The sequence below is a fragment of the Camelus dromedarius genome, chromosome 34 (assembly GCF_036321535.1).
Source record: "Camelus dromedarius isolate mCamDro1 chromosome 34, mCamDro1.pat, whole genome shotgun sequence".
Classification (NCBI taxonomy): Eukaryota; Metazoa; Chordata; class Mammalia; order Artiodactyla; family Camelidae; genus Camelus; species Camelus dromedarius.
Window position 1 is genome coordinate 9,591,735 of NC_087469.1, and position 27,748 is coordinate 9,619,482.

Here is a 27,748-nt window from a genome sequence, read left to right on the forward strand (position 1 = left end):
ACTGGGGGCCAAGGACTTCAAGTTCTGGCTAAGATGTAGCAGCAGGGGACACTAGACATCCACAGCTGGGAAGCCAGGGCCCCGTGTCACCTGTGTGGGGCAATCCTGAATCCAGAATCACTCAGCAGCAGACAGGCTGCCGCCCTGGGGGTCTCAGCCCTGCTGGGGCTCACCAGGCGGAAGCCTAGGTGGTCTGACCTCAGTTGAGCTGCGGGGCGGTTATGCCATTTCACCGCTGGGGGAGGGAACCAGGATGGTATCCTTTATGGACCCAGAGACACTGAGAGAGTGGGTGGGTGTGTCAGACTGCATGTCCCTGGGTCCAGGGGAATGGAAGGGGCAGTCATTTGAAGAAGGGGGGAGGGTTTCTTTTATCCTTTTTTGTGTGACTTCTATCAAAACACAGAAATACAGCACACGCACAACCCGGCACAAAAGCGCAGCGCTCTATTTACAGCTACGGCTGGCGCCCGCCCACCTAGCCAGCCGCCTGCAGGTCGGGGTGGGAGAGGGGTCAGCCACATGAGCAGGGAGAGAAACTGAGGCAGGATACAGCAGGAAAGACTGAGATGGGGTGGGGAGCAGAGAAACCAAGAGGAAGAAAGTGATGGTCAGGAGGAGACAGTGGCAGGAAGGAAGGAGAGGGACAGAGGGGGACCCCTCCTCTCCTGCTCCCCACCAAGGATACAGGACTCCAAAAGCAAAGCTGAAGAGGGTGGGCACAGAGAAAAGAGGGAAAAATCGAGGCTCTGTAGGGCTTCGGAGTCGTGGGGGAGGGGCAATCCTGGTGGCCAAAACGGAACCAACCCCCACCCCAAATCCCCTACCCAACTCTGCCACTTCCCAAGCTGCCAGCACATCCGGTTTCCACAAATGCCACTCCCCATACAAGCCCCCTCCCACCCCCTCCACCCCACCCCTTGACCCAGGCCATCCCAACACTGGAGGGGAAATAACTTTTTTTAAGGTTATCATGTTTGCAACATCGCCCCAGCTCCAGCCCCCCAACGGAGACTGCTAGAAGGGCAGGTTGGCCATGCCGCCCGGCGCCGGGAGGTAGCCCATCTGGCTGTCCAGAGACACACTGCGCTGCCGCAGAGGGTGGGACACCATGAGGTTCTGCTGGGGTGGGGGGCCCATGAGGGAGCCCTGGGGGGACAGCATGTGTGGGGGCTGGCTGTAGACCTCACCCCCCACGCCCCGCTGCTTCATCAGCATGAAATTCTGCTGGGTCATGAGGCCTTGTGGAGGGGACATGACCCCCTGGTGCAGGCCATGGGGCACCATGCCCTGCTGTGGGGGCACACCTGTCCTGCCCAGCAAGGACATTTGTCCGGGGTGGCACATGGACATGTTGAGCCCCCGCTGGATGCCCTGCTGGCCCGGGAGGTTGGGGGGCCGTGAGGGAGTCTGCTCCGCCATCATGTTCTGCAGGTTCATGAGATGCAGGTTGGGGGGCTGGGCCTTGGGGGGCTGGTTCTCGCTCTTGGGGAAGTACTGGAGGGTGCTGCTCGGCTTCTCCGAGGGGATGATCCTCGATAAGTCGAACTCGGGGATCCCCGTCGGGGTGGGCCGGATCACCTCGCTCAGCTCGGGGTCGTTCAGCACTGATGCCACCCCAGGGAGCACGCCCGGAGGGTACGCGTCGCCCATGCGCCCAGCCATGCTTTTGCCCATCAGGTGCTGCTGGGGGGGCATGGGGCCTGGCGGCTGGCTGGGCAGGTCCTCTGGGGGCAGGGGCATGCCTGAAGGGTAGTGCTGCTGCAGGCCAGGGCCCCCGCCCCCGCCCCCACTAGGGGCCATGGCACCGTGGGGCTGCTGCAGCCGAGGAGGGAAGGGCATCATCTGGGAGGAGCTGGGCACAGGGCCACAGGGGGCATTCAGGGATTCTGGGCCCCCTGGAGCCATCATCATCGAGTTTTGAGGGGGCCCTCCTGTCCCCTGTGCATTGGGGTGCAGTGGAATGTTGGAGCCCAGAGGGGTGGGGGAGGGCAACATGGTAGGCGGGGGCTCATGGGACAGGGGCTGCTGGCCTGGTAGGTTCATGCCCATAGGGCTCTGGGCAGCAGCTGAGTTCAGGTGCATCTGGTTGGGCTGGTTATTGCTGATCCCTGTGGGGAAAGAGAAATGGGGGTCAGGAAGAATGTGCACCCAGCTGGGGGAGGGTGCTGAACTCAGTCTTTCCCCACTCCCCAGCCAGGCTGGCGCCAGGGGTGAGAGCTTTCACCACTGGCCCACCCTAGTTGCGAGGGAGGGGACTCGAGGTGTTTAGGTTAGAAGCCAAGAGACCCAGGCTCTAGCCCAGTTGGCCATGGACACGTCGTTAGATGTTGGAAAGCCCACTCCAATCTCCGGGCTCGGTCTCACTGAGACAGTGACTGGGAACTGTGTACCGGGACATCATATCCCTACACCCAGAGCCCTTTGGAAGCACAGAGAAGCCAGCATGACCACAGGGATGACTGCTGGCCATGGCCACTCTTCCCACTCCCAGTGCCCGCATCAGCTCTTCTCTCTGTGGCCCCCTTCCTGTCCTCGCACCTGGCCCAGAGCCCTGCGGTGGTGGTGGTGGCGGGGGTAGCAGGGGCCGGTCGGGCAGCAGCTCGTCGTCTGAGGTGGCGATGGTCTTGATGGCATTGTGGTAGAGCGGGGTGGAGCTGGGCATGGCGTACTTGGACATCTGGGACATCATCAGTGACAGGGGGTTCTGGGAAGGCGTGGGGTCTGGGGAGGAAGTGAATGGCAGGCTGGGATTCATGAGGCCGCTGGGAGGGTTGGCGGGAGGCGCTGAGGAGCTGCTCCGGGGGCCGCTAGGCGGGAGAGCACCTACAGAAGCAGGGAGACAGAAAGAGCAGGGGGTGACTGGGAAGGGGAAGATGAACTTGGCTGCTCACCTTGGGGGTTTAGGAAAAGGTCGGTTCTGAAATCTACCTGACTCCTCCAGGCACAGATGTCCCACTCAACAAAGGCCCCCCAGGGTCACTACAGCCCACCCGTCTTCAACTAATTCCTGTAGCCTCAGGGCCCCAGGCAGTGGGGAGATGCCAAGTACGACTGCCCCTCAAGCAGAGACATCCACTGCTGCGTCCAGCACGGATGCCTGAACTCACTCCCCTGGCCCAGCCTGAACGCACCCACCTGGGAGGCTCCCAGGGCCAGAGTCCAGGGCTCGCTTGCCCGGCTCAGTTGACTCACCCTGTTCCATGTTGCTCAGGGTGGTGGAAGAGTTCATGTTGAGAGGCGGCTGCTTGTTCTGGGGGACACCAGGGCTGGGCATGGCTGTCTTGGGCGATGCGACCCAGCCTGGAGAAGGCACCGCCATGGAGGGAGACTTGAGCCTGCTGGGCGAGCCGGTGGGCGAACGGACACTGAGGGAGGAGCTGAGGACCTGGGGCGACTTGAGAGGTCCCGGCGGGTTGGCCGAAGGCAAGGGCACCATCTGTGAGGGAGTCTGGGGTGACTTGAGGTTGGCTGAGGGCGAGGTGACCAGGGGTGAGTGTACCTGGCTAAGGGTGGGTGACTTCAGGTGCCCCATGCCCGGCGAGCCCATCTGATTAATACTGATGGTGAGGTCTGAAGGCCGTCTGCCCAGACCCCGGTTTGGGGCTGAATGCACAGACCCAGGAGGATTGGACGCAGGGGGCAGGGGCATGTGGCTGAGCCGGGTGGTACCCACATTGCCCATGGGCATTGAGCTCTGGTCAGGGCTGAACATGTCTTGAGTATTGCCCATGTCCTGGGGGATGGCTTGATAGGGTCCCTGGCCCCCAGAGAATCCCTGCTGGCCCTGGTTGGGAAACTGCGAGGGCATCAGCATCTTCTGCGGGCCGCCCATCATGCCACTGCTGTTCTGGGCCCGCACCCGGGCCACCTCCTCAGGACTGAGGCCCTGCGGCCCCATCATGTCCCCAGGGCCCCGCATCTTCTGTGACATCAGCATCTGCTGCTGTGGGGTCATCTGCACATTCAGGTTCATGTTCATGTTCATGTTCACATTCATGTTCATGTTGAGGTTGCCCGGCCCCATGGGTGGGTCCACCTCCCTCAGCCCAGACTGCCCCATGGGGGGACTCAGGAGGCCCCGACCTCCACCAAACTCCATGCCCATGGGAGTGCCTGCCAGGCCCTCGCCGCTGGCCATCTGCCCGGGGAACATGGCCGGATCCATCTGCCGGTGTGCCTGCATCATCCGCTCCATCTCCATGCCCTGCCCCATGCTGCTGCCGGCCATGCCCAGGGGGCGCTGCATGCCCATCGACCGCTTCTCCAGCAGCTGGTGCCGCAGCAGCTCCTCGCGAACCCGAGGGGTCATAAATCGCTCAGCTTCACCCTGCCCACCTGGGTAGGGCACTGCGTTCTGGGCAAAATTGCCAGGCCCCCCCATTGGGGGCAAGTCTTCGGTCCAGCCCATACCTGGCCTCACAGGCCTCGGCATGGCACTCATGGGCACCTCCATGGGCATACCCTGCATGCCCCCAAACCCAGGCATCCGTTGCATCTGGTTGCCTGGGAAACGGGGGCCAGGGAAGGGAGGTCCGCCCCGGAGCTGCATGGGATCTTGGACATCCATGGGCCCCCGCAGCTGAGCGCCCATCCCGGGGGGCCACTGATCCCCGGGCTTGCTGTGGTAGGGCGGCGGTGGGCCCCGCACCATCATGCCCCCCATGCCCATCATGTCCTGCAGTGGGCGGCCCCCATGCAGCCCAATCTGCTCCTCCTTCCGCCGCTTCTCCTCGTAGTACTCTTCCTGCAGCTTGCGCCAGGCCACCTGCTCAGGCGTCAGGCTGTCCTGGCCCAGCCTCGGCATCATCATGTTCATCTGCTGCCCCATGTCCCCACCCGGGGGGTGCCCAGGCACTTCGTGCTCCAGCGGTGGGCCCCCGAGGCTCTGTGTCTGCGAAATCATGGATTGCAAGGGCTCCTCGTACTTCTTCAGCCCGCTGGGCGGGGCCGTGGGTGGCTGTTGGGGGGCAGGAGGGGCTTGTGCTGGTGGTCCCCCCTCGCCTGCTCCTCCCGGAGGCCCCTTGAGGAAGGGCTCCGTCTCCCCACTGCGGAGCAGCAGCCGCTCAATGTCTCGAAGCGTCTGGAGGGACCGCTCCCGATGCTCCAGCTGCTCCTTGGACAGGCCCTCAGAGCCCACCAGGCTCCGCTGCCCGTTTCCGGTGGGGGCCTCCCCCAGCAGGGCAGGGCCCGGGGCACTGCTGGGGTCTCCTCCAGGAGGCAGTGGGTTGCTGGCGGTGGAAGCTGTAGGGGTGTTAGGGTGGGTACCCCCAGTCCCACCGCCCGTGCTGGCAGCTCCCACCGAGTTGGGTGTCAGGTCCTGACCGGTGTCTTCGGGCGGCCCCTCAGAAGGCAGGGCAGGGGGGGCGCTGCCCGGGGCTGGGGGTGGCGGCGGCGGCAGTGGAGGAGGCTGGGACTGCGGGGTGCCTGCTGATGGCGTGCTCAGGGGTAGCGGTTCTGGGGTGGGGGGCACTTTGGGGGCCTGCAAGAGAGCAAAGGCAGAGCATGAGACAGGTAAGGGGATGCACCAGCAATCTGCTGTTCACAGGGCATCTCGCCTGGGCCAGGCACCGCACTTACCTGGTCCAGCTTGGCCCGGGGCACGTTCTGCTGGTGGTAGGCGAGGATGGAGTCCGCCCGGCCCTGCAGCACTGCCTCTGCAGCCCTGCACAGGAGGGTCGGGCACAAACAGCTCAGAGAGGCGGGCAGGAGGGAGCCCCCAGCTTCACCCAGCCCAATCCCAGCCAACCCTGGCCCCCTGCAGGCACTCATTCAGGACCCCAGACCGAGGCACTTACGTGTTGGCCAGGTGGGTGGTGAAGACATACACAAACTGCGACGGAGGCTTTCCAGGGACACCCCCACCTCCGCCCCCAGGGGCGTCGGGCCGAAGGCCTGGTGGGGGCCCATGCGGGGGCCCAGGTGCGCTGCTCTCATTGAGGGGCAGTTGGGCGGCTTGGCCAGGACCCAGCTGTGGGGCCGCCATGGCTGGGTCTGCTACATTACAATCTGCCAGAGAGAAGAGAATAAAACAGGCCCAGATTTAGAGGAGACCTGGTGGGGACCCTCCACCACCCCATCCCAGAGATGCCCAGAAGCAGTGGGGCTCACTGCTCTACAGCTCATGCCCACAGGGTCACTTGGGGTCACAATCTGGAACTTTCACTAGTCTGGTTTCCACACTTACTTGCCTTAGACCAGTCTTTGACAAGGATGGAAACTGCATGGACCATATAAAGAGGAGGGAGAGGGAAAATGTGACCGTTATGTACAGGCTCCCATGTGCCTGGCATTCTGACAGATGCTTATGGATGTGATTCCCATCTAATCATCACATCCCTAGGAGGAAGGCGTCGTACACTCCACTTGACAGAGGAGGAAACAGTCCTGGAAGGATGATGTTACTCATCCAAGTTGGCACAGCCAGGCAGTGCAGAGCCAGGGTCTGCATCAGAAAGGGGCTGCAGAGCCCCGTGCTCAGCCCTTCTCTGACCCCTCGCCATGGTCTGTGCGTGTGTGAGCACACTGGCCAGGTGAGGGGAGAAGGCAAAGAGCTTGAAAGACCGGTGATTCAAACAATGAATGGGTTCTTTCTAAACCTACTACTAACTGCTTTGCAATCTTATGAACAAGACACTTCCTCCCTCAAAGCCTCAGTTCCTTCATCTGTGAAATGGAAATGCTAACTTCTGCCCTGCAGGGAAGGGTGGGCAGGTTGAAGAAATCTATTTTTACGGCAAGTTCAGAATGATGTCACAAACTGAAAAATTGTTTGGGAAACAGTTACAAAAGCCTGACACACTGGGTTCACTCCTGGGGTAGACTGGCCGCCCTCAGCATCAAGGGAAGTTTTATTCCAGGGTCACAAACTTGACTTTTAAGTCCTAGCCTAGAAAAGACCTACGACTGGTCATTAATGGGTCTAGGTGAATGAGTGGACCCTTTGCCAGGAGTCAAGTGCTGGCCTGCAGACCGTAAGTGATGGCACCCTCAGTTCATATGACGCGAACTGCCCAAAGTTATCTCCCTTGAGCCAGACAGCAGCCATGTCCCCACAAGCCCAGAGTCAGGCCTGGATACAACTTCTCTGACACTCTTACCTCTTAACAGCCCTGTCTCTCCAATTTCACATAGAATAACTGAACCAAAAGTTGGGGGGGTGGTACTTGAGAGCTGACCTCAATGTGTGAGGGCTACCCCAAGAAAGAGGAAGGTGTGTATTCAGTACATAGACCTAGGACTCCTGCATACAAGTTATGGGGAGAGAGGCAGGCTTTACTTCATTAAGGAACTTTCTAGTACAATATTAACAATAATAAAAGCTAACACTGTTTTAAGTGTGTTATATGAATCAACTCATTGATTCCTCACACCAACCCCAAGGGGGAAATGTTATTTTTATAGATGAGGAAACTGAGGCTCTTTCCCAAATTTATGCAAATAGTAAGTGGAAGACCAGGCCATAAACCCAGGGGATCTGATTGCAATTAACCTCTACATTATCCTGCCCCACCATTAAGAACTCTTTGAGAATCTAATGGCAGTATAACTAAGATGGTAACAGTGATCGCCTTGGTATTAGTTACAGGATGTTAGCAATTTCTTCTTTGTATTTCCCCATGTCTTCATGTTTCTACAATGGTCTAATGTTTTAAAAGTGAATTGGAGAGGGTCTGTTCTGGGAAGCAGTGACTGCCCTCATCTGTGACTGAAGGGTTGGGCCAGGGGCTTGTAGACCACCAGTCAGTCCCCTGGGCTGGTGGGGGTGCTGATGGCTGGGACCAGATGACCTTTAAAGTCCCAGTCAGCTGCAGAGGCTTCAGTATTTGATCCCACACATCACCTCCATGGGTACCGTCTGCTCCTTCCACAAACATCGGCTGAGTCTGTTTCCTCCTCTGCATCATCATAACACCCACCTTACAGGGCTGTTGTAAGGATTCAATAAAACAGAGTAGCAAAGTACCCAGCATATGTTTTTTGTTCCTCCTTTCTACTGTCTAGCCTTCGAGAAGTTCACAATTTAACATTCTCTCACTAGTTTCTTATATATTAAATTGTTTCTCCCCACACACAGATGTAAACTTGGAGGGAAAGCATTAGATAAATGTGCATGGGTTTCCCAAGGGCAAGAGTATGTCTGGTTCTCCCCCGTCATTTGTGCAAGGCCCAAATACATGCTGATTAATACAAGAATGAAAGGAGGGGGCATCCACCTATGCCCACTCCTCATCCCGCCGATGCAGTCTGGGTACTCACCAGGAGTCAATCAGAGGTTAGGGAAGGGCGCCAGAGACACAGCCAATGTCTGCTCACACCCAGGCTTAGCAGGACTGTGCAGCAGAGCCAACTGTCCAGCTCCCAGTGATGCTGGACCCTCACTGCCCTCCCTGTATTGACCAGTAGGTGGCAGCATAGGCCAGGAATTCATAGGAGGCGGTGTAGATGGTGTACCCAGGAGAGGCCACCTGAGGTTCACCCTACCCCACCCTGGTCCCTAGGGAGAGGGGGCCACTGAGCACCCAGAAGGCAGGGGCTGAGCTGTCACAGTGCAGGGGGTTACTGAGTCAGAGAAGTGAGATGGAAGAGGAGTTAGCCTGGGCTCCTGACCCTTTGCTCCTTCTTCCCAGGCTCCTCTAAAGCCCTAGGTGAAGAGAGGGAGCCTGCCTCAGGGCAGTATCCCCCAGGGGCACCATGGGCCACAGCATCCTAGCAACAACGGGCACTCACTGTGGGTGGCCCCAATGGGCTTGTCGTCCTCGTCGCTGTCCGGTCCTGAGCACCATTCGTCCCCACTGTATGGCTGCTTCCGCTCCAGTACACAGCGCCGCTTACTCCGGGGTGCCACCTCTGCCCGGGCAGGCAGGGGTCAGAGTGAGTACCCAGAGGCCTTGTCCACCCACATCCAGGGTCCTTCCCAGGCCCATTCTCCCAGATGTCCCACCCCAGAGGGCACTGCCCAGGCCACAGTGGGCACTTTGCCAGCACTTGGCCCCCATCACAACACCATTTGTTTCTGATTTCTCTCTACAGCCCTGCTGCCTGTCTCCCCTCCCCCACCAAGCACCAAGCACAGCATAATCCCCAACCACAACTGGTTCTAATTAGGGCTGGGGGGGAGGGGGAAGCTGCTGCTACTCTTCCAGGCCCCAGTGCTTGTTCCACGGCTCCCACCAGCCAGGATACCAGGAGGTTCCTGGGAGGTGTATGGGTCTGCATCTCGCCCCAGAGCACCTCCCCCCACCATGGGAAAGCAAGAGAGGAATGAGACTGACAGGAAGCCCCATCACTCTGTGTGGCCCCTCCGTGGGTAGCACCTAAGGATGAGATATGGCCACCCAATCCTGAGAATAACCAGACTGGTGGGTATGACGGGGTAAGAGAAAGGTGCCCCTGCATAAATGCTGGAGAGGAGTGGGGGATGAGGATTAGACGGAGAGCAGAAAGATGGTCTCTCAGAAAGATGGCCTCACTGTGGAAGATGCTGGGGTCAGAGGATCAGGAAATGGGGTACCTTTGGCCTCTGATTCCAGGGACGGGGTCCCAGCCTCTCGCTGCTCTCCAGAGTCCACAGACACACTCCGCTCCCTCTTCACTTTGCCCTTGAGCGAGCTGAAAGGGGGGACCCCTGTCTGGGGGTTCTTCAGACTTGAGTTGCTAGGTGAGATCTGGTTGGCCTTGGCCCCATGGTTCCCCGCCCCCACGCCCTTCGAGCCCAGGTTGCAGGTGGGTCCTTGGTTCACATTCTGGTGCTGGGATTGGGCCCCGCCATTCCCTGTCTTGCCATGATTGGTCAACTTATTTTCTGGGTGCATTGGCTTGGCTGGGGCAGGGGGGCAGTGGCCGCGGGGAGATAGCGGCGGGCTCCCTGGAGCTTCTCTCCTCCTGGGGTGGGGTAACCTGGGAGAAGGTGGAAGAGACATGAAAAGTTAATCTTGGTAGGGGTGTAGCATGCCTGGATTTTAACTGCCCCATCCTGCCTCACCTAATGGTATGGGAGGAAGGGGATGAGTGGCATCTTAAGACCACCAGCTATTCCCTACCTCCCACCATGGCTCCTCAGACAAGGGCTGATGCCCTTCACCACCTTGGGGAGTGAAGATGGGGCAACTGCCTCTACCCTCCAGACCCCACAATTCAAATGAAAACAAGGGCTTTGCGTTGGCAGAATATACCCGCTTGCCCAGCCCAAGCATCCATCAGACTGCAAGCCTCCACGGCAACCCCCCTCCACTAGCACCTGACCAACACTTAAGCATCCTCTCTTCAAGGGCTTGCCTGTCTTCAGACTCCTTTCAAGGTCCCAAACCTCAACTTCCATGTGTCCCAATATCAGCAAGGAAGGGGCACAGGACCTGAGTGTCACTGCTCATGCCCCAGCCCCATTTCCTTGGGGAAGTGGGGAGAAGTACACCAGAGAGTGGTACCCACTGGTCCAGACAGCTCCCCAGAGCAGGAGGGGAATGCCTGAAGAGGGTCCGCCGGCAGGCCTGGCGGGCAGGCAGGAGAAGGAGAAAAGGGGGAGGGGGCTGGTGTGTGGAGCACACTGAAGCCAAGGATTCCTGCAGCCCAGGCTGCGGGCCCTTTAAGCTCCAGCCCGTTCCCCCCACCGCCTCCCCCTCCCCGGAGACCTATTAATAGCCGCTGGAAAGATCACATCACGGGAGAGGATATTTATCCCCCCTCATTCCACACCAGCTCAGATTTATTTCAGCTCTGCTTGTCCTGCTGCTGCCGCCTGGCCCGGTCTGCCGGCTTCTCCTGGGGAAGGGGAGGGAAGCAGGCACCACCCCTCCCTCCAGCTCCCACCCCCAGCTCGACTGAGGCCAGAGGGCGCCATCGGACCCTACAGTGGGGTGGGTGGGGGTCTGCTCAAACCATTTTTAAAGGAAAGGGCTGGAAGGGACTAGAACAGCAGGCTTAGCTAGTTGCCATTCCTCTCTGTCCCCAGGGCCCAGGCCCTAGAGCTGTGGGCTCCTGCCTCAGGGCAGGCCTTCCCATCCTGACCCCTCCTTTAGCACACCAGCGGCCTGGAAGCCAGGTGCCCAGGGATGGGGGTCGCTCTCCAAGCCTGCACAGTTCGGCCCCGTCACCACTGGGCCCTTCCCTTCCCCTCACTCCACACACACATCCCGCCCTCCACGACACCCACACACCTTGTCTTGTTAGCCAGGATCCTCATGGCTCCCACACACAGTGGGGCTACGGCCCCTGTGCGTGCCCAGGGCCCAGCCAGGTACTCGGTACTGGAGCAGGGACTGCAGCAACAAGCCCCAAAGAGAAAACTTGTGACTTGGGGAGGGGGTGTGAGGAGGGGAGGGGAGACGGGAGGACTCAACAGCCCTGGGATTAGGGAACTGGAGAGGGTAGGGTAGGAATGGCAAATTTCGACTACTAGTCGGGGTCTCGATCCTAGCGGCCGGTCCTATCCCCATCCCTCCCGCACCTTACCCTCAGGGAGCTTGCAGTCTCTAGCAAGCCACCCCCCCACCACCGCCCCAAGGCCACAGGGGCAGAATTCACTAAAAGGATGGGCTGCAAAGGTGCCCGCGTGGGGCGGCCGTGAGGCCTGTCAGGCCCCCGGGGGGACTCCAGCTCCCAGACACACCCCTCACCAGCGGGGGGCGGGGGACCCCTGGCGCCCCGGCCCCGGTGCTGCGCCCTGCCCCCGGGCGCCCCGGCGGGGAGGGGGTCGGGGGTGGGGGCGATGCCCCGCCCCCAGCTCGAGGCCTAGCCCGTGCCCATCCCAGCAGGCCCGGGCGGGCAGCGGGAGGCCTGGCGGGGCCCCGGGGCTGCAGCTGGGCTCTTCTGGAGACCAGTAACGCTGGCTCAGATTCCTCCCCGACCGCAAGAATGCAGGAGCCTCCCCTCCCCCCGCCCCTGCACCCCACCCCGCCCCCTTCGGCAGAGCCTGAGCGGAGAGGCAGAGCGAGCGAGCGAGAGAGCCAACGAGCCAGCGAGCGGGAGACGGGCAGGGCTGCAGCGTGCCTCTCCCGGCCCCGCACGCGCCGCACGGACGGACCCAAGGCCAAGTGCGGCGAGGGGCCGGGCGCACGCTGCGGCGGGGCCGAGGTTCGGCCCAGCGCTGGGCGCCGCCAGGCAGGGGCTCTGGGACCCAACAGCACCCGAACTCTGACTCACACATACTCGCAGCTCACACGTGGACGGGGAGACAAAGACACGCACGGAGCCCAGGAAACTAGAGGCGCGCACACGCTGGCTCGCGGACGTGTGCAGAAGGGCGAGGGAGGCGCTGGCCGAAGCAGGAGCACGAAAACAGCCTGGGGCACGTTTCCAGAGGCGGCCAGAGGGCAGAGAGTGAGCGCGCCGACTCATTGAACAGATGAAAAGACTGAGGCCTGGCCGCAAGGGAGCCATAGAAAGTTGAGCCCGGTAGTCACAGAGAAACACACACAGGGCCGTAGGTACACCAAAACAGACTTACACAAACACACAAGACTCGCCCAACCGCCCCCCGTCCTGCCTCCCCGCCCCCTTGACCCATAGGGGGTGGGGGAGGGGAGGAGTCCTGGGCCTGGAGCTCTGTCCGGGTGACAGGCCCAGCCAGACTCCGGTGCACATTCCCTACTGGAGGCTGGGCTGGGATCTGGGCGTGAGTGGGGCAGGGAGGTGGACCCACCAGTGACCCTGTGGGAGCCTAACCCTAACTTAACCCCAGGGTACATTGGCCTTCCTTGCTCCAGCTCTGTCTCCGGGAAGGGAGGCTCCTCAGAGGAAGGTTCCAAAGTCCAGGGCCTGGCTGGGAAGCAGCCTGCTGCCAGCCCCCATTGCCTGCCTCACCAGGAGCAGACCTGAGGCGGGGAGAGCTAGAGGCAGCACCTGAATTAGGGGCATGCCTATGGCAGACATGGGTCTCAGGCTTCCACCTTCACCACCTTACTGACCCTCAAAACTACCTCCCACCTGCAGCGGCAGTGTTACTGTCCCCATTTGACAATGAGGAAACTGAGATCTGAGAGAAGGAAGTGACATGCCCCTGGGTCACGTGACAATTACGTGGCAGCACCAAGACCCCATCCCCCTGGTGTTTCCCCTACACTGCAGTGTCATCCCCTTGGAGTCAGGACTGCTCACCTGAGTCCGCACCAGGCAGGTGGGCTTCCCCGCTGCCAGCTACTGGACCCAGCCCTCTGAGGAGGGGCAGGTCAAGGGCCACCCACGTTCCTTTTCTCCTGTTTCCTGTTTACAGCTTTACGGTTTACCTCTCATAATTTGGGAAGGGCTGTTAGAAAATTTGTCCTTTCCTAACTCCCTACTCAGGCCAAGGCCCCTCCCCAGAAGAATCTTGGAGTCCCCATCCCCTCTAGGACTCCACCCCCTCGCTCCCACCCCCCACCCCTCCTCCTGCTGGACGAGCTGAGTCAAGCACAGGTGAGTCAGGACTTTCCCATCTCACACTTCCCCCAACTTTGCCCCTGAGGAGTCTGCCCCAGCTCCCAGAGACCCCCTCCTCCTCCACCCAGAAGAGACTTGGAAGGCCCTGGGGATGGGAGGCAGGGAGGCTGATTTCTGGTGGGTGCAGTTTTTAAGCAAACAGACTGAAGGGGGCTTCCCAGCACCAGGCCAGAAGCCCTTGAGATGGGGGAAGGGAAAGGGATGGAGCTTTGGGAACACACTACTGTGGGGGTAGGGTGGGGAGTGGTGACATGTGCTCACAAACAGGGAGCAGGTGCCAGTCACCTGAGTGAAAGGCCAGGAGCAGACCCACGAGAACGGAGCCCAGGGGCCTGCTGAGACAAAGCCTGCCTGAGATCTTCTGCTCTCCTGGTGCAACTTGGGGGAGGGGTGGGGCAGTGACCTAAAGGTTACGGTGGACCTGACCTCAGCTGGGGGAGGAAGATCAGGAAAGCTTCAATAGATGCCCAGGGCCTCCAGGTGGGACATGCCAGCTCCCTGCTCAACACAGAACTGCCACAGGTACAACACACACACCAGTGGCAACCTGCCTATTTCCAGCTGCCCCCACCTTGAGAACCTCTGCTGGGTTTGCCAGTCTCTTGCCTAGCTCAAAACCCGCCCCAAAGAGGCCTTAAGAACAGAGTTGGATGGACCGTGCTTCTACATGCAGTGGGCAGACACCTCCAGAGGAAATGCTAGGAGCCTCTGTGGTGGTTGAAAGGACAGGAACCTGCTGGAAGTATCAGGGGTGGGATCCTTGGCCACTGACTCAGGGAGAGGCAGCCCCCAAGATAACAAGGTCCTAAGGCCCCTTTCTCCTGGGTGTCAGGACTCCTTGGTCCCTAGAAGCTCTCCTCTACCACCCAGGTCACTTCCTCTTCCTGAGGTGGTGACTCAGCCGGGTGGGGAGGTCAAGGATTCAGAGCGTAGCAGGAAATCTGCTCAAGAACCAAGGTATCGCTCTGGGACCCTCTGTATGGGGACTTCCAGGCTTGGGGGGCCTTCCCCTCACCCAGGTCCCTAGCAGCTCTCTCCACTTCCCCCCACCTCCTGCCAAAGGAGACCATGCAAATTAACCATTTTTGTCTGGGAGTTTCCAGTCCACCCCACCTGCAGCCCCAGGGTAATGTCAGGTAACCCCAACCCCGCTGGGACATGGAAACTCCTGGCCCCAGACCTTCCAGTCTGGGGTCTTAGGGTGCTTCCAGGGTAGAGGGGAGGATTGTGCTCTTCTGGACACCACAGGCATAAGTGGCATTGTCTGGACAAACCAGAGGTCCCTTCACTTGGCTCTTGCAGCCAGTGCCCATGTGGCCAGGCCCCAGGAAGCAGTTGTGCCCTGGCAGTGGGGTGCCCCCAAAGGCTACTGCCCAATCCCTGGCTGCTCCCTCCCACATGGGGAGGGGGAGGAGGTGGGGGGGCACAAGGAAACAAGACAGGGCAGGAAGCCCAGGCAGGCGGCGGGCACTCTGGGCCAGGCACAAACAGCCAACACAGGAAACCACAGCCCACCCCCGCCCACCCCACCCGCCCAAAGCTCTGGGAGAAAGGAGTGCCAAAAGCCTGATGCCCCAGCAGGGGCAAAGGCCAGGGGTTAGCCCGGGGCAAGGGAGGTGCAAGAAGCTCTCCAGCCCTCTCTCTGCCCCAGACCCTACCTGGGGAGGGGGAGAGGAAGCCAGGCTGGCAGGGATGGTGCTGCCTCTTTAAATCCACCGAAATCCTGAGCTAGGCCCAACCCAGCTCTGGTTTCACAGGAAGGAAAGGAGCTCAGGAGCCAGTAGGGCAGGCGGTGGTGGCTGGAATTAGCCCCACCGGCCCAAATATATCTGGTCTCCGCCTGCCACCCTACTGGCACTTCCTGCCCCCTGGCACCTGCACCACCATGGGGGTGGGAGAGGGTCTAGGGGTGACTCCCTACTGGGCAGGAGACCCCAGTCTCTCGGAGATGCCCCACTGTTGCTGGGTACACGTGGTGGGAGGCGATGATGGCCCAAGCCCGGATTCCCAGAGGCAGGAATGGGCAGGGTAGCTCCCTGTGGGCCCTCACCTGGCTTCTGTCCTCCAAGGGGTTAATCTGGCCCTTTTTTGGGGGGGGATTAGGGGTGGCCTAGGAACCTCCTCCAAACTGCCTGGCGGCCAGGAACAATGGGGCCATTGTGGCGGGAGTGGAGTGCGGGCAGACTGCTGGCACGGGCTGCACACCACGGGGCGGGACCTCACCCAACGCCCCGCCTGCCCGCTGAGCCACTCTCTCCCCCAGGTACTGCCAGCGTCAGAGACATCCTTCCCAGCCCCCTCACCTCGCTGGCCTGGCCCAAACTCTTGGCACCAGCAGCACCTGGAGGGCCCTCAAGCTCTGCCCACGTTGACATCCAGACTGCCATGACCCTACAGGAAGCAGGGGCATGTGGGCCAGGACAGGGTGGGGGTAGGGGCTGACGAGACAGGATGTGTGCCTGTGATCCTCCTGCAGGGAAGACAGGAAGGCCAAATGGGGTTTCTGGTGTCAGTCCTGGCACCCTCAGGCAAGAAGGGCTTAGGGGATTGGGAGAGCAGTGACAGGCAGGGTCCCCTGCCCCCGGTCCTCCGTTCCCACACTCATTCCATAAACCTGCTCCCTGAGGAGGCCCAGTCCCGGCAGCCTCGCCCTCTGGGACCCTGGCAAGGCAGTGTGAGTGATGCAGGGGAATGAGAACTGGGTTTGCAGTCAGGCAGACAGGGTACCAATCACATCCCACCCCTTCTGAGCAACGCGACCTGGTCCATCCCTTCAGCACGCTGAGCCTCAGTTTCCTCATCCACAAAATGAAGATATATTTATAGAGTGAGATCCTGATAGTGAAACTGTCCTCCAGCTATGACATGCTCAGCCCTCAACAAACCACCTCTGGCTGTGGTGTCACCTTCCTTACCACCTGCATGGCACCCAAATACTTGGGCATTTGGTAAAGATAGGCACTGTCCTTGTGTATCCAAGGGAACAGGGACCCTAGGCATCATCTCAGTGATACCGAGTACAAAGACTTGGCTCTTCCTCTGTCTTCACAGAGGCCAGCTCCCTCGGCTCGCACTCCCCTGGGCATCACTGGGGTTATGACATACACTCAAACGCAGAGCATGAACCCAGAGAGCAGTTATCCACCCTCTTAGCCTCCGGGCTGTCTCAAAACCCCAAGAGACAAGCAAAGGGGATCTTCCTTTCAACAGTGGCCTGAATCCCCTCCACCAGCCACCTCTCCCCGCCCCAGCCCTTGGCAGTCTTCCTGCAGGGTCTGGGCTGGGAGAAAGCTGGAGTCTACTTTCTGTCATGAACTTCTTTCAAGAGTGGAGGGTCTGAGAAAGAAGAGCAACAGGGACGTGCTGTTTTGGAAGCAGAGGTCAGGGAGAAGACCTGTCCTCTTCTCGACCAGAGAGGGCTGTCCCTCTCAGGGTGGCTCCACAGCCCCCAAAGGGTTAACAAGGCCCTAAAAATAACCTGCTCCCAGCAGGACCCACTGATTGGAACCCTCCAGCCATCTGTTCCCATTTTCTCCTGCTCACATTGGAACATCTGAAACCAGCCCCAGAGCCCCAGCCCAGTCCCAAAAATAGCCCCAGCCTGCCCAAGGAACAGGCCCCAGGGGCTGGGCACGGGCAGCATGGCTAGCCCAGCAGTGAGACATGGCCCAGGCCAACACTGAGCCCTCACTCCCAGGCCCATGGAAGGGAGGTGTCCTCTCTGGTCCCAGAAAGAGATGATGAGTAGAGCCAGGGGCCCCAGCCCACCCTTCTTGGTACCAGGCCAGAGAAGGTACCTGTTAGCCAGTCCCAGGTCTCAGACCCAGGAGCTCTGGTCTCCCAGGCACTTTGGCCACATCTAAATCAACTTTCTCCTAAGATTTGGATACTCACTCCCAGAAGATCCAAACCACTTGTCTGCAGAGCTTCCCTCCCCTGGGCATCCCACCCCTGCTGCCCACTCCTGGGCTCCCCACCCAGAATTTCCCAAGCCTTGGCCCCTCCATCATCTCACTCCCAGCCCAGGGTCTTTAGGAGCCTTGCTCACCTGAAGTTACTCAACATTCTCCCCTGGCCTGCCCCAGGGCACACAGGGTGGAAACAAAGCTTTTCCCAGCCCTGCTCACACTCACCCATGCAGCAGAGGAGAGGATTCTGGGGATGTCCTCTGGATGCAGTGGATGCTGATATGACCCCACCCCTCCTCTGGACTTCAGGATGTCTCCTTCCTGCCCATCTGTGTGCAGCAGGTGCCAGGCGTGCCCATCTGGGCTTCTATACATATCACAGGCCTGGGCCCTGCCCTGCCACACTCAGGGAAAATGCCCAGGCAGGGTCCACGGAATCCAGGGAACCCCAGGCCCCAAGGCAGACTTAACAGCTGTTATCCATGTCACAGCTCCACATTGCCACTTTTCTCCCCAAGGAAGGTCCCTGACCCCTTGGCCATGAAAGAAAGGAGGCGGCCATTTATGCCATTTAAGGACAGAGTGTCTTAGTGATTGTTCATACTGGTGCAGGAACAGAGCAGCAGGGGATGGAATAGTGGGAGGGGTGCTGAAGCTGATCTGAGCTAATAGTCTCAGGGAGGGAGGGCTCAGCCCTGAGAAGTGCTGGGAGATGGGGAGGGAGACAGGCCCTCAGTCCTTAGACCCCTCTCCAGGTTTGACAAACTTTCAATCAAGATGTCAGCCAGGCCCAACAGTGGGGAAAATGAGGCAGCAAGAAGATAAGTCTGGAAAGGATATCTCTTCCTCACCTCCCACACTCCTCCACCCACTTCAACTCTTCCCCTGCTAAAGCCCCTGGGAGTGGCATGAGTTCCTGTGAAGAGCTATGACTAATAATAATGGGAGAATCTCTAATATTTATTGAGCATTTGCTCTGTAACATAACGCTGTCCTGAAAGCTCCACATGCATCATCTAATTTAACCCTCAGAACAACTGTACAAGAATGTACTCTTATTATCCCCACTTTACAGATAAGAAAACTGAGGCACAGGGAAGTTAAGCAACATGCCTAAGGCACACAGTCCAGTAGCAGTAGAATCAGAATCTGAACCCAGACACTCCAGCAACTGGGCTCTTAACCATTTCATAATACAAGTTCACCCTGGTATCAGCCCTCTGTGACGAAAGAATGGATGCCTCACTCCCTCATCCCACGTGTTCCCTCCAAGCCCGATGAGCACTAGGTCCTAGCTAGAGGCCACAGTTCCTGCCCAGTGAAGAGATCAAATAGAGGCCATCACTCCCCACCCCCTTGACACAGGTACAAGGCCCGCTGGTGCTCTGAGAGCAAAGTTATTGGGCAGCCCCAGCCCCACCCACCCCCCATCCGTTACATCTTCACCCACCTGGTCCCTAAGAGTCTGGAGAGGGAGCAAGGCAAGTTACCATGACAACAGTACAGGCCCCTGCTGAGAGAGGCCCAGAGGCCTGAGCGGAGTCTGTGGCCCCTTCCACTCTGCAGGTGGGGGTCAAAGGTCAAGTGGGACTCCCCAGTGAGTGTGGAGTCCCTGCCCCCTACCTGCTCAGCCACACCTGTCACTGTCCCCACTTTTTTCATTGCCTGAGTTGGAAGTAGGACCACTTCCTCCCCATCCCGGAGGGTTAGTGGCCTCCAGCAGGGAGGGTGGAGGGATTGGAAGCTCCTCCCTCCTGAGGACAGTCTAGGAGAAGTGCCTCCTCCCAGTCCTCCACTTTCTCCAGCTTTCCCTAGTCAGACCAGGAGCCTAGAGGCGTGTTTGTTGTGAATTCAGGGAGTTGTTGCTAAGTAAGGAAGGAGGGGAGGGAGGGAAGGAGGGATGGGGGTGGCAGTAGGGAGAAAGCATGCGTATGTGTGCGTGTATATGTGTGTGTGTGTCTAGGGGCGAGGGCAGAAACCACATTACCGTGGCTGGTAGCCACCCTGGCTTTGACTCAGCCAGCTGAGGCCAAAGCCAGCGGGCGAGGGGGAGCAAGCAGTGGGGATGACCAGGAAGGAAACCGTACCTTGCCCTCCAGGGGTGACTGGACTGGGGCTCCCCAGCTCCCAGCCCGGCTGGGGCTTTCACTGGAGCTTTACCAGGCGCTTTAACCCTTCCTGCCCTGGCCCCGCCCCCTTCCCCTACTGGGTTCCAGGTTGTAGGCTGTCAGCGCCCCCTCCTCTTGGGGGAGGAGAATGAAAGGAGAAGTGGGGGCAGAGAGCCAGGAGGAGGGCGCCCAAGACAAAAAGCCAAGCAGGAGGCTTCTGCAGAGGCAGACAGAGCTGAGCGAGGCGGCTGTGAGGACACACAAGCACACAAACCTCTCACCTCAGGATAATGCGGGTCGGGCTCAGGCTGGAGGGTGTGATCTGGGATGGGGCTCCCTGTGGAGAGAGGGTCACAGCTAGAAGCCCCAGGCCAGCAATCTGTGCCCCTGTTCCTCCCATAACCCCAGCCCCACCCCCAACACGCACACCACTAAACATGGACACACAGACAGGGCCTGCAGCTCCAGGAAGTCCCTGAGCTACTTGGACACCAACCCCCCTCCACGACTTCTGTGGATTGGCTGGAAGCCAGGCCTGACCCAGCTGCCCCACCACACTGCTCCCCCTCCCTCCCCTGGAAGCAGGAAAGAAGGCACTGGAGATGCCTTAGAGCTCCCTCAGAGCTCGGCCCCACAGGGAGAGAGGGGGGCAGATGACTCCCACGGCCCCCGCCTGAGGACCTGGGTGGAGGGATGGACAGGGAGGCCTGAGGACCCCAGCTTCCAGCACCAGCCACCCTGGGGTTACCCTATGTCAGGAAGAAGAATGGGGTGGGTCCTATGTCCCTGTGTGGTCTCCTTGGTGACACCCCTTGTCCCCTGGAGTCTGGGGACCAGGCCTGGCTGGGAGGGCCTGGGGTGAGAGAATCAGGCTTAGCAGTTTAGTAAGAGGGGGCTGGGTGAAGCTCCCACAGGCAGGCGGGAGGGAGGCTGGTGGCTGGGCTCAGTTTGTACTGGGGGTCAAAGGGGAGTTCTTTTCCGAAGAATTCTGGGAGAGACGCCAACTAGAGCAAGCTGCTAACCACCCCTCCCTCTCTCTCTCACTGCGCTAGTGGGGGGGGGGGATGTCCCTGCCAACCAGACTTAACCCTCTCTAGCCTGTGCTGCTCCCAGGCCCCGGATGGGGGAGTTGAGGAGGGGACCTCCAGCCAAGCTCAATTTTCAGTTCTAGGTGGCAAGCACAGGGCACCTGCCAGCACATGGTACCACATGGCCCCATCTGGTACTGCCCTGCCCTACCGCCACCTGGGTGACTTTTCTGGGCTCATCTCCTGAAGGTGTCTGCAGTGACGTGTGTGTGCGTGTCTCAGAGACAGAGATTGAGAAACAAACTGAAAATTCCTTGCCAAGGTCCTCCCCCTGCTGGGTCACTGAGCACTGTACCAACCTGTGCCTCTACCCCTCCCTTCCTCCCACTGCATCCTGGGACCAGAGGCCACTGGGGGTGGGGAGTGGGTAAAGCGACACCTGCCCACCTCCTGCTGCTGTCTCCATAGGCCCTTGGCTCTGACAAGCAGCCCCTGCCCCAGCCCTCTTCTTCTTCGCTGATTTGCTACAAATGCTTCTAGAGGAAAGTATTCAATTATAGCCTGAGATCCCAGGATGAGAAATTGAGTCATAGCGAGGTATCAGGGGTTCCAGTGCCCGCATCCCATGCAAATATAAGTCTACTAATACCACTCCTGCTTTGGAAAAAAAAAAAAAAACAACTCCCTCACGACCCCCTCCGCACCAGCAACCTATCCTCCTGTAGAAGGCTGTCTCACTGCAGAAGGAAGGAATAATATTAGACATCAAGAAGCAAGAAGGACTTCCCAGGATCAAGGCTACGGTGGCAGATGGCCCCAAGCCAAACACTTCATATTTCTGGGGCAGCACATCACACCCCCACCCCTGAATTCCAGGCCCCTCTGTCTGCTCAAATTCGCTCAGGCTGCGAATTTGAGTGTCTTGTCTTGTCTCGCTGTCTGCCCCTAGCTAGAGAAGTCAACTTTCCTGAACTTTAAATTAGCCACCAAGCTCCCAGGTCTAATGTGGCTGGTTGTTTCTTGCCTCCACTGAAGCAAATGATCCCAAGGGTAGAGGGTGAAGTCCCCTTCCCCAGCCCTTTCTTTAGAGCACTGGGCCTCCCTGTGACAGCCCCCAGGACAAGAAAAGGGTGGACTGGTAGTGTTGGGACCCTTCCAGGTGCTAGGTGTCCCTGAGGGGCAGAGGAAGAGAGCCCAGCCCTGGGGGCAGTTTATCCCCAGTGTTCCCCACTGTACCACTTTCTCTCCAAGGACCACAGACCTATCAGAAGTCTTGGCCCCACTCCAGAAAACCTCCCTATCAGAGGATGGAGGACTCCATGTCCCAGGGAGCTCCGAGGAGACCTTCGCCTACACACCCCAGAAGCGGTTCTGAGGGAGGAGGAGAGAGGTAGGAACAGAAAGGGAGTGCAAAAGTGTGTGCAGACACACATGCAGCAAAGGGACACAACCCTGAGCACACACACTCCTCAAATGCTCCCAGACACATGCACCTGAGAGAAACAGACACATTCCCAAAGACAAACATCCAGGATACCTCTTTAAAATAACCCAAACTCCCCCAAAATGGCTCCTTAAGACCCATAGAGGCTCCTATCCTGATAGAGAAGGCCCAGGAGAACCAGGAAACACAAAAGACATCCGCCAGTCAAACAGAACTGCCCACAGACAGAAGACAGACCCCCACACACACATGGAGCAGTGTGCACATGGCCATGTGCTAGCACGCAAACTCACACACACACCCGGGCAATGTACAGCATGAAGTCAGATTAGAGGACTAAACTCTGGGCTAGTGGGGAGGAGGGGAGTCAGAGGGGGGTGGAGAAGTACGCAGGGATTTCAAAACAATCCTAGTTTCGAAATGCTGGAAATGCTGGATTCAGGGCCATTCCCAGTTGAGGCTGGGGGTGGAGAGTGAGGGGGAAGGGGAAGACAGGCCAGCATGGGGCCACAAGCCCATTGGAGGAGGGGCTTGGACAGAAGGCAGTCCCTGGGGAAGGGGGACTAGGCCAGACACCAAGGTTAGGAGGGGCAGGTGGCCCAGGGCCAAGCAGGGAGGGCCTGGGGTGGAAAGGAGGCAGAAGAGAAGCCTCTGAGTTAGCCACTGACTGGAGAAGTAGGGAGAGGAGGGAGGCCGCCCTTCCCCTCAGGACCAAGAGGAAGGGGGAAACTGCCTGGGCCCTTTCCCCTACCCACGGGCAGCAGCGAAGGTGGCCACTTTCTCCCCTGGAGTGGCAGGCTGGCTCCTCTTCCCCACCAGCTAGCAGAGCCCCAAGGCGGGCCTAGAGCTCAGGAGTCAGAGAGTGTGGGAGGACAGCGAGGGCTTGCAGGGGTCAGGGACCTTCCACGGGACCTAGGAGCACCCCCCCCCCAGCAGCCCGCAGTCAGGGCAGAGTGTGGGACATCTCCCTGGGAACCCAGGGCTTCCCACCTCTCCATGAGGGTAGTGGTGCCCGCAAGGAGGCTCAGGCAATACAGCATACCCCCACACCCAGGAGGTCACCCCTCTCCTCCCAGGGCAGCAGAGTGTCCTTACTGCCCCTCCCCCCACCTCCAGGGAAAGTCGGCAGCTCTCTCCCAGGGAGGGGAGGTCAGGCCAGGCTGGGGGTGGGGCTCTGGAGGCCTGGACCTGGCACCCAGCAGAGGAAATTCCAGGCTATAACTCCAGGCTGCCTTCAGGGCGGCCCATCCAAGGGACAGGCAGCCTTCAGTGCTGTGGCTTCCTTCACCTAGCCCCTCAGCTCCTAGCCGCTGGCTACCTGGTCCTCGAACTGGCTCCAGCTCCAGCTCAGGTAGTCAGAGGGTGGGGCCTGAGGAAACGGAGCCTCCACCAGCCCCATCCTGGCCCTTTGGCCAGTCAGAGCCTCTAGATCCCTGGGGGCAGCCCCCACAGTGTGGCTCTGGGTGGGCAGCTGGCGGAGCTGGCAGGCAGGGGCACAGATGCCAAGCTAGAGCAGCTAGGTGCTCAACAGGTTGAGCCAGTCCCTGGAACAGCCAGCCCCACCCCAGGGAGAGCAGGCCTGGCAGAGGCTCCCTGCCTGCGGCACCCAGCCTGTACCCGCTTGGCTCCCACGGCTGCCCACTTTCCCACGGTGCCATCCCCTCTGCCCCCTCCCCCCAAGGTCAGCACTCGAGCAGTACCCAGGACTCCTGGCACAAGGAAAGGATGCCGTTTCCCCATCACCTCTGGGGTGCCCAGGCTCTTGGAGTGCCTCATGACCAGCAACCAAGGAGCCCCAAGAAGAGAAAACATGGCATCAGGCCAACCAGAACCCCAGAGTGCCCCCTCCCTCCTTGCAGACCTCTTCCAGTCCTGGGCAGACTGGACACTCAGACACCCTGGCTCCCTGCAACTGCCCCCCTGGGGCGCTGGGACAGAACTTCAGCCTGTGGCACCAGAGGCAGTATGGGGTGCCCCCAGCTCCTGTCTTGGACTCCCTGGAGGAGGGGCTGCTGAGCTGGGTGACTGCTGGCTCCCTCCACTCCCACCAGAGCTGCTGCTGCCTGCAGCCCTGTTCCTTCCCTTCCATCCCACTCCTGGGCTCCTTGGAGCTCCATCCCAGCCCCTCCCCCTGCAGGCAGGCAGCCCCCGTTGCAGGCATCTCCTTTAATCTAAAGCAGGTGCCAGGCATTCCAACCTTTGCTGAGTCGACATTGCCACCCACTAGGCCTCTGCCCAGAAGGCTACTGCCCTGCCTGTTGATGGAACTTGAGTCCCCAGCCCATGCTCCTGCCTAACTCAGGTACCTAGAAATTGGACGGAGGCAGGATCTATCTAAACAGAGTCATGGGAATCCAACACAGACTCAATAAGCAAGTTTACTAGGTCCCACCTAACTACTGTTGTGATCAGTTGTGGACCACCAATCCTACTCCAAGACTCTGTAATCTCTTCCCACCTGGACCCTCAACCTCAGTAATTAGAAACTCACTCTGAGCCTCCATATGGACCTCCAGAAACCATCTCCAGCATGGGCCCCTGCTACCCCAAGTGCAAGAGTTACCCTGAATCCAAGATTATAGGTATTCTCCCCATCATGAGCACACTTTCCAACATTAACTCCCACCCCACCCCAATCAGGAGCAACACAGGTAAGCAGAGAACCTCCAGAAGACTGGCCTTCCAGGCTTGGTTCTCCAAGGCCAAGGAGCCTGATCAGCTGGGGGAGGCAGCACCTTCATCCGGACTCCAGACTCCCCCTGCCCCTTCCCTTCCTCTCCCATTCTCACCCTGTCCTGAGGCTTCTATCAGCAGGCGCCTCAGAGCTGATACCAGCAAGACAGGGCCTGAACATGCTCTTCCCCTGGGGCCATGAAATCATGGTCCTGACCCAGAGAAGGCAGCCAAGCCAGTGCTGGGGGCAGCTGACAAGCCAGGCAGTCCCAGCCAAGAAGTGGCCGCTCCTTGGAGAGGCTGAGGAGGGGAGAGAACAAGAGGAGTGGAAGCCCACCCCGGCTGCAGGTCTCATTCGGAGAGCTGCCCAGAGGCATCAGTAGGGTTACAGCAGATAGTGTGAAGACAGCTTTCCTAGATAAAACAGGAAACCAGGGGCAAAGATCAAGTGGGCCTCCAAGCCCCTTTCCCAGGGCTCACTCACACACCCAGCTCACCTCTCCCAGAGCAACACTTTTCCTCCCTGCAACAGAGGCCCCCCAGACACAGACACAGACACACACCCCAAGCAGCAGACAGAAGGAGGGAGGAGGGGGTGTCAGAAAAACCCGGAAGGAAGGAAGCTGGACAGACAGACAGAAGCTGATCCTGGCTTCACTGCTCCAGAGAGACACCCTCCAGACTCCCAGACTGTGAGGGACACTCTTCTTCTCAGCTCCCAAGAGGGAGAAGGGGAAAGTAGAACTCAGTCTCCCCTAAAACCAAATTCCAGCAGCCCTGGGATACCCCAGCCAAGCAAGAAAGCCCTAAGCCTCCCTTGTCTTTCCCCCATTCCTCCCCTTCGCTCTTCCAGACCAAGGCAGAGGCTGCCTCCCCTTAGCAGTGCAGGGACACCTCCAAGGACCTGTGTGACTGCCCCACCCCCCCCAGCCAAGCCCACACCACTAAGAATCCTTGGCAGGGGAGACTCCTCCAGTCACAACCCCTGCTGCTCCTTGGCAGTGCCTGGGGGCAGAGGGTGACCCTCAGCAATCCCCAATCCCAAGGCACCTCCTTCTGGAGAATCCTATCAGCTAGGAGAGGAGTACTGGGGTGCTGAGACCCAAGGGGCTGGTAAATCTGGGAGGGGGACTACATCTCCCAGAAGCCCCCAGGGCAGGGTTGCTGCTCCAGCTGGCCCAAGGCCGGCCTTGTTCTCTGCGCTAGGGGGGCAGGGTCCCCAGGCTGCCCCTAAGCCCTCCCCACTGTGCTCTGGGGCTGCCAACCTGACTGGGGGACCAAGAGTAGCCTCCACTAGCCCTGGGGGCATTCCCCACCCATTAAACAGCCCAGGGGTGCGTTCCAGACGGCAAGAGACTATCATACTGCGTTCCCCCTCCCCAATTCGAATTGGATCTTCCTCCTCGCGCCTCTGCTAGCCTGGCATGACTTTCACCCTCGGCCCCAGCCCACCCCTCACCTCGCGCGGGTCGGGGGTCCTCACGCCAGGCAGGAGCTGGACGCCATGACCAGGTCAGGGTCGGCGGGTGGATTGGGGTCCTCCTGCTCGCCAGTTGGAGGTGCGGAGAGGGGCGGGCAGGCGGTGATCTTTTGATCCTGGACGCCTTGATCTCAATACCAGCCCGGCCCGGGGAGTATCCGGGGGTCGCTGGGCGCCTGGGTTCCTGCCTCCCAACCGCGGAGCATGGTCGTGGGCGCCGGGCAGCCGCGGGAGAGAGCGCACACCCACCCGGCCCGGGGCTCGGGGCTGGGGTCTCGGCCCCGAACCTCACGGCTCCGGCTCCTGCTCCTCCTCCCTTCCTTCCTTCCTTCCTTCCTTCCTTCCTTCCTTCCTTCCTTCCTTCCTTCCTTCGCCTCCTCCTTTCACTTTCCCCGAGGCCCGCGGGGACGGCGGGCGCGGGGCGGGGAGGGGGCTGTCTGGGCGCTTATTGTTGGTGGGTTGCCGAGGGTCCGAATCGCAGCCCCCGGGCGGCGCGGCGCCGGGGGACCCAGGCTTGCGGGCGTCCGGCCGGCTGGCTCCGGGCAGCGGCGGTGGTGCAGCGGCCCCGAGTCCGGGGCATGTCCGGCCACTGGCTCCGCCGCTCGCCGCCGCCTCCCCGGGCTCCTCTGCGCTGCCGGAGCCTCGCTCGCCCCTCCACTCGGCTCCGCTCCCCAGCCTGAATAAGCATCGGGGCTCTCTGGCTGCCTCCTTCTGCCTTCATACCAGAGCCCGGAGAGGCCCCTGTCAAAATAAGAGCTCCCCCATCTCGCTCGCCTCCTCGCCCAACCCGGCTCCCCCAGCCTCCCAGTGGTCTGACTCGGTAAGGCGCCCGGCCGGCTAGCGGGAGGCAGGTTGGCCCGGGGGCGGGGAGGGGGCTTCTATCTCTCTCGCCTCCCCATTCCCGAGGACTGGAGAGGAGACGTGCCAACAGCATCTCATGCTAGGGAGAGGTCTGACAAACCTACCCTCCTATCTATACTGATTGGAAGGAGTGGGAGTTGCCTAAACTCCCCCAGCCCCCAACACACACACACACACACACACACACACACACACACACACACACACACACACACACACACACACACACACACACCATTCTATTTCCTAGCAGACCATGAGGTCCTTGAGGACATAGACTAAATTTTTTTTCATCTCAGTCCTCAGCAGTACAAAGTGGATGCTAAGAAAATGTGGAAGTGAAACCTTTGCCTTCTCAAGAGAACTCTCTCCTAACCTCAAATGCTACTACACACACACGCTCACACACTCACACCAAGACCCTGTAAGAGAGTCAATCCAATGAAAAACAGACTGCAGAGCACTTTAAAAAAGCATTTCGGGGGAGGGTGTAGCTCAGTGGTAGAGTGCATGCTTAGCATGCACCAGGTCCTGGGTTCATGCCCCAGTACCTCCATATAAATAAACAAAAATAATTTTAAAAAAATTAAAAAGCATTTCACATATGTTATTTCAATGTTTGCCACAGACCTATGAGAAAGATGTTATGGCCCCATTACACTGATAAGGAAACTGAGGCTTGCATCATTAAGGTCTTCGTCAGGGTGACATAGCTAGAAAGCGGTAAGCCCAGGACTAGAGTTTGGGTCTCCTTATCCCAGGGCACTTTGCCTGTATCCCACTGCCCCCACCCACCCAGAATTAATGCCAACAAGTAACAAGGCACGGAC

General features: G+C 59.5%; 1 protein-coding gene across 4 annotated transcripts; it reads right to left on the reverse strand.

The window, feature by feature from the left end:
• Window positions 1-472: 472 nt before the first annotated feature.
• BCL9L (BCL9 like) lies at window positions 473-26,963 on the reverse strand. 4 transcript variants are annotated; one of them, XM_010981367.3, is made up of 10 exons: window positions 26,037-26,962; window positions 19,714-19,769; window positions 11,157-11,258; window positions 9,515-9,900; window positions 8,731-8,850; window positions 5,799-6,009; window positions 5,581-5,665; window positions 3,196-5,482; window positions 2,542-2,826; window positions 473-2,111 (listed from the first exon to the last, which is right to left on the reverse strand). In XM_010981367.3, the coding sequence occupies exons 3-10, from the start codon at window positions 11,180-11,182 to the stop codon at window positions 1,018-1,020; spliced, it is 4,494 nt and encodes a 1,497-aa protein (XP_010979669.2). In that variant the 5' UTR covers window positions 11,183-11,258; window positions 19,714-19,769; window positions 26,037-26,962; the 3' UTR covers window positions 473-1,017. The 4 variants fall into 4 exon arrangements, with proteins under 4 accessions (XP_010979669.2, XP_031299401.1, XP_031299402.1 ...); XM_031443541.2 differs by lacking the exon at window positions 19,714-19,769 and having other exon boundaries at window positions 26,037-26,963; XM_031443542.2 differs by lacking the exon at window positions 11,157-11,258.
• Between the last annotated feature and the right edge of the window lie 785 nt (window positions 26,964-27,748).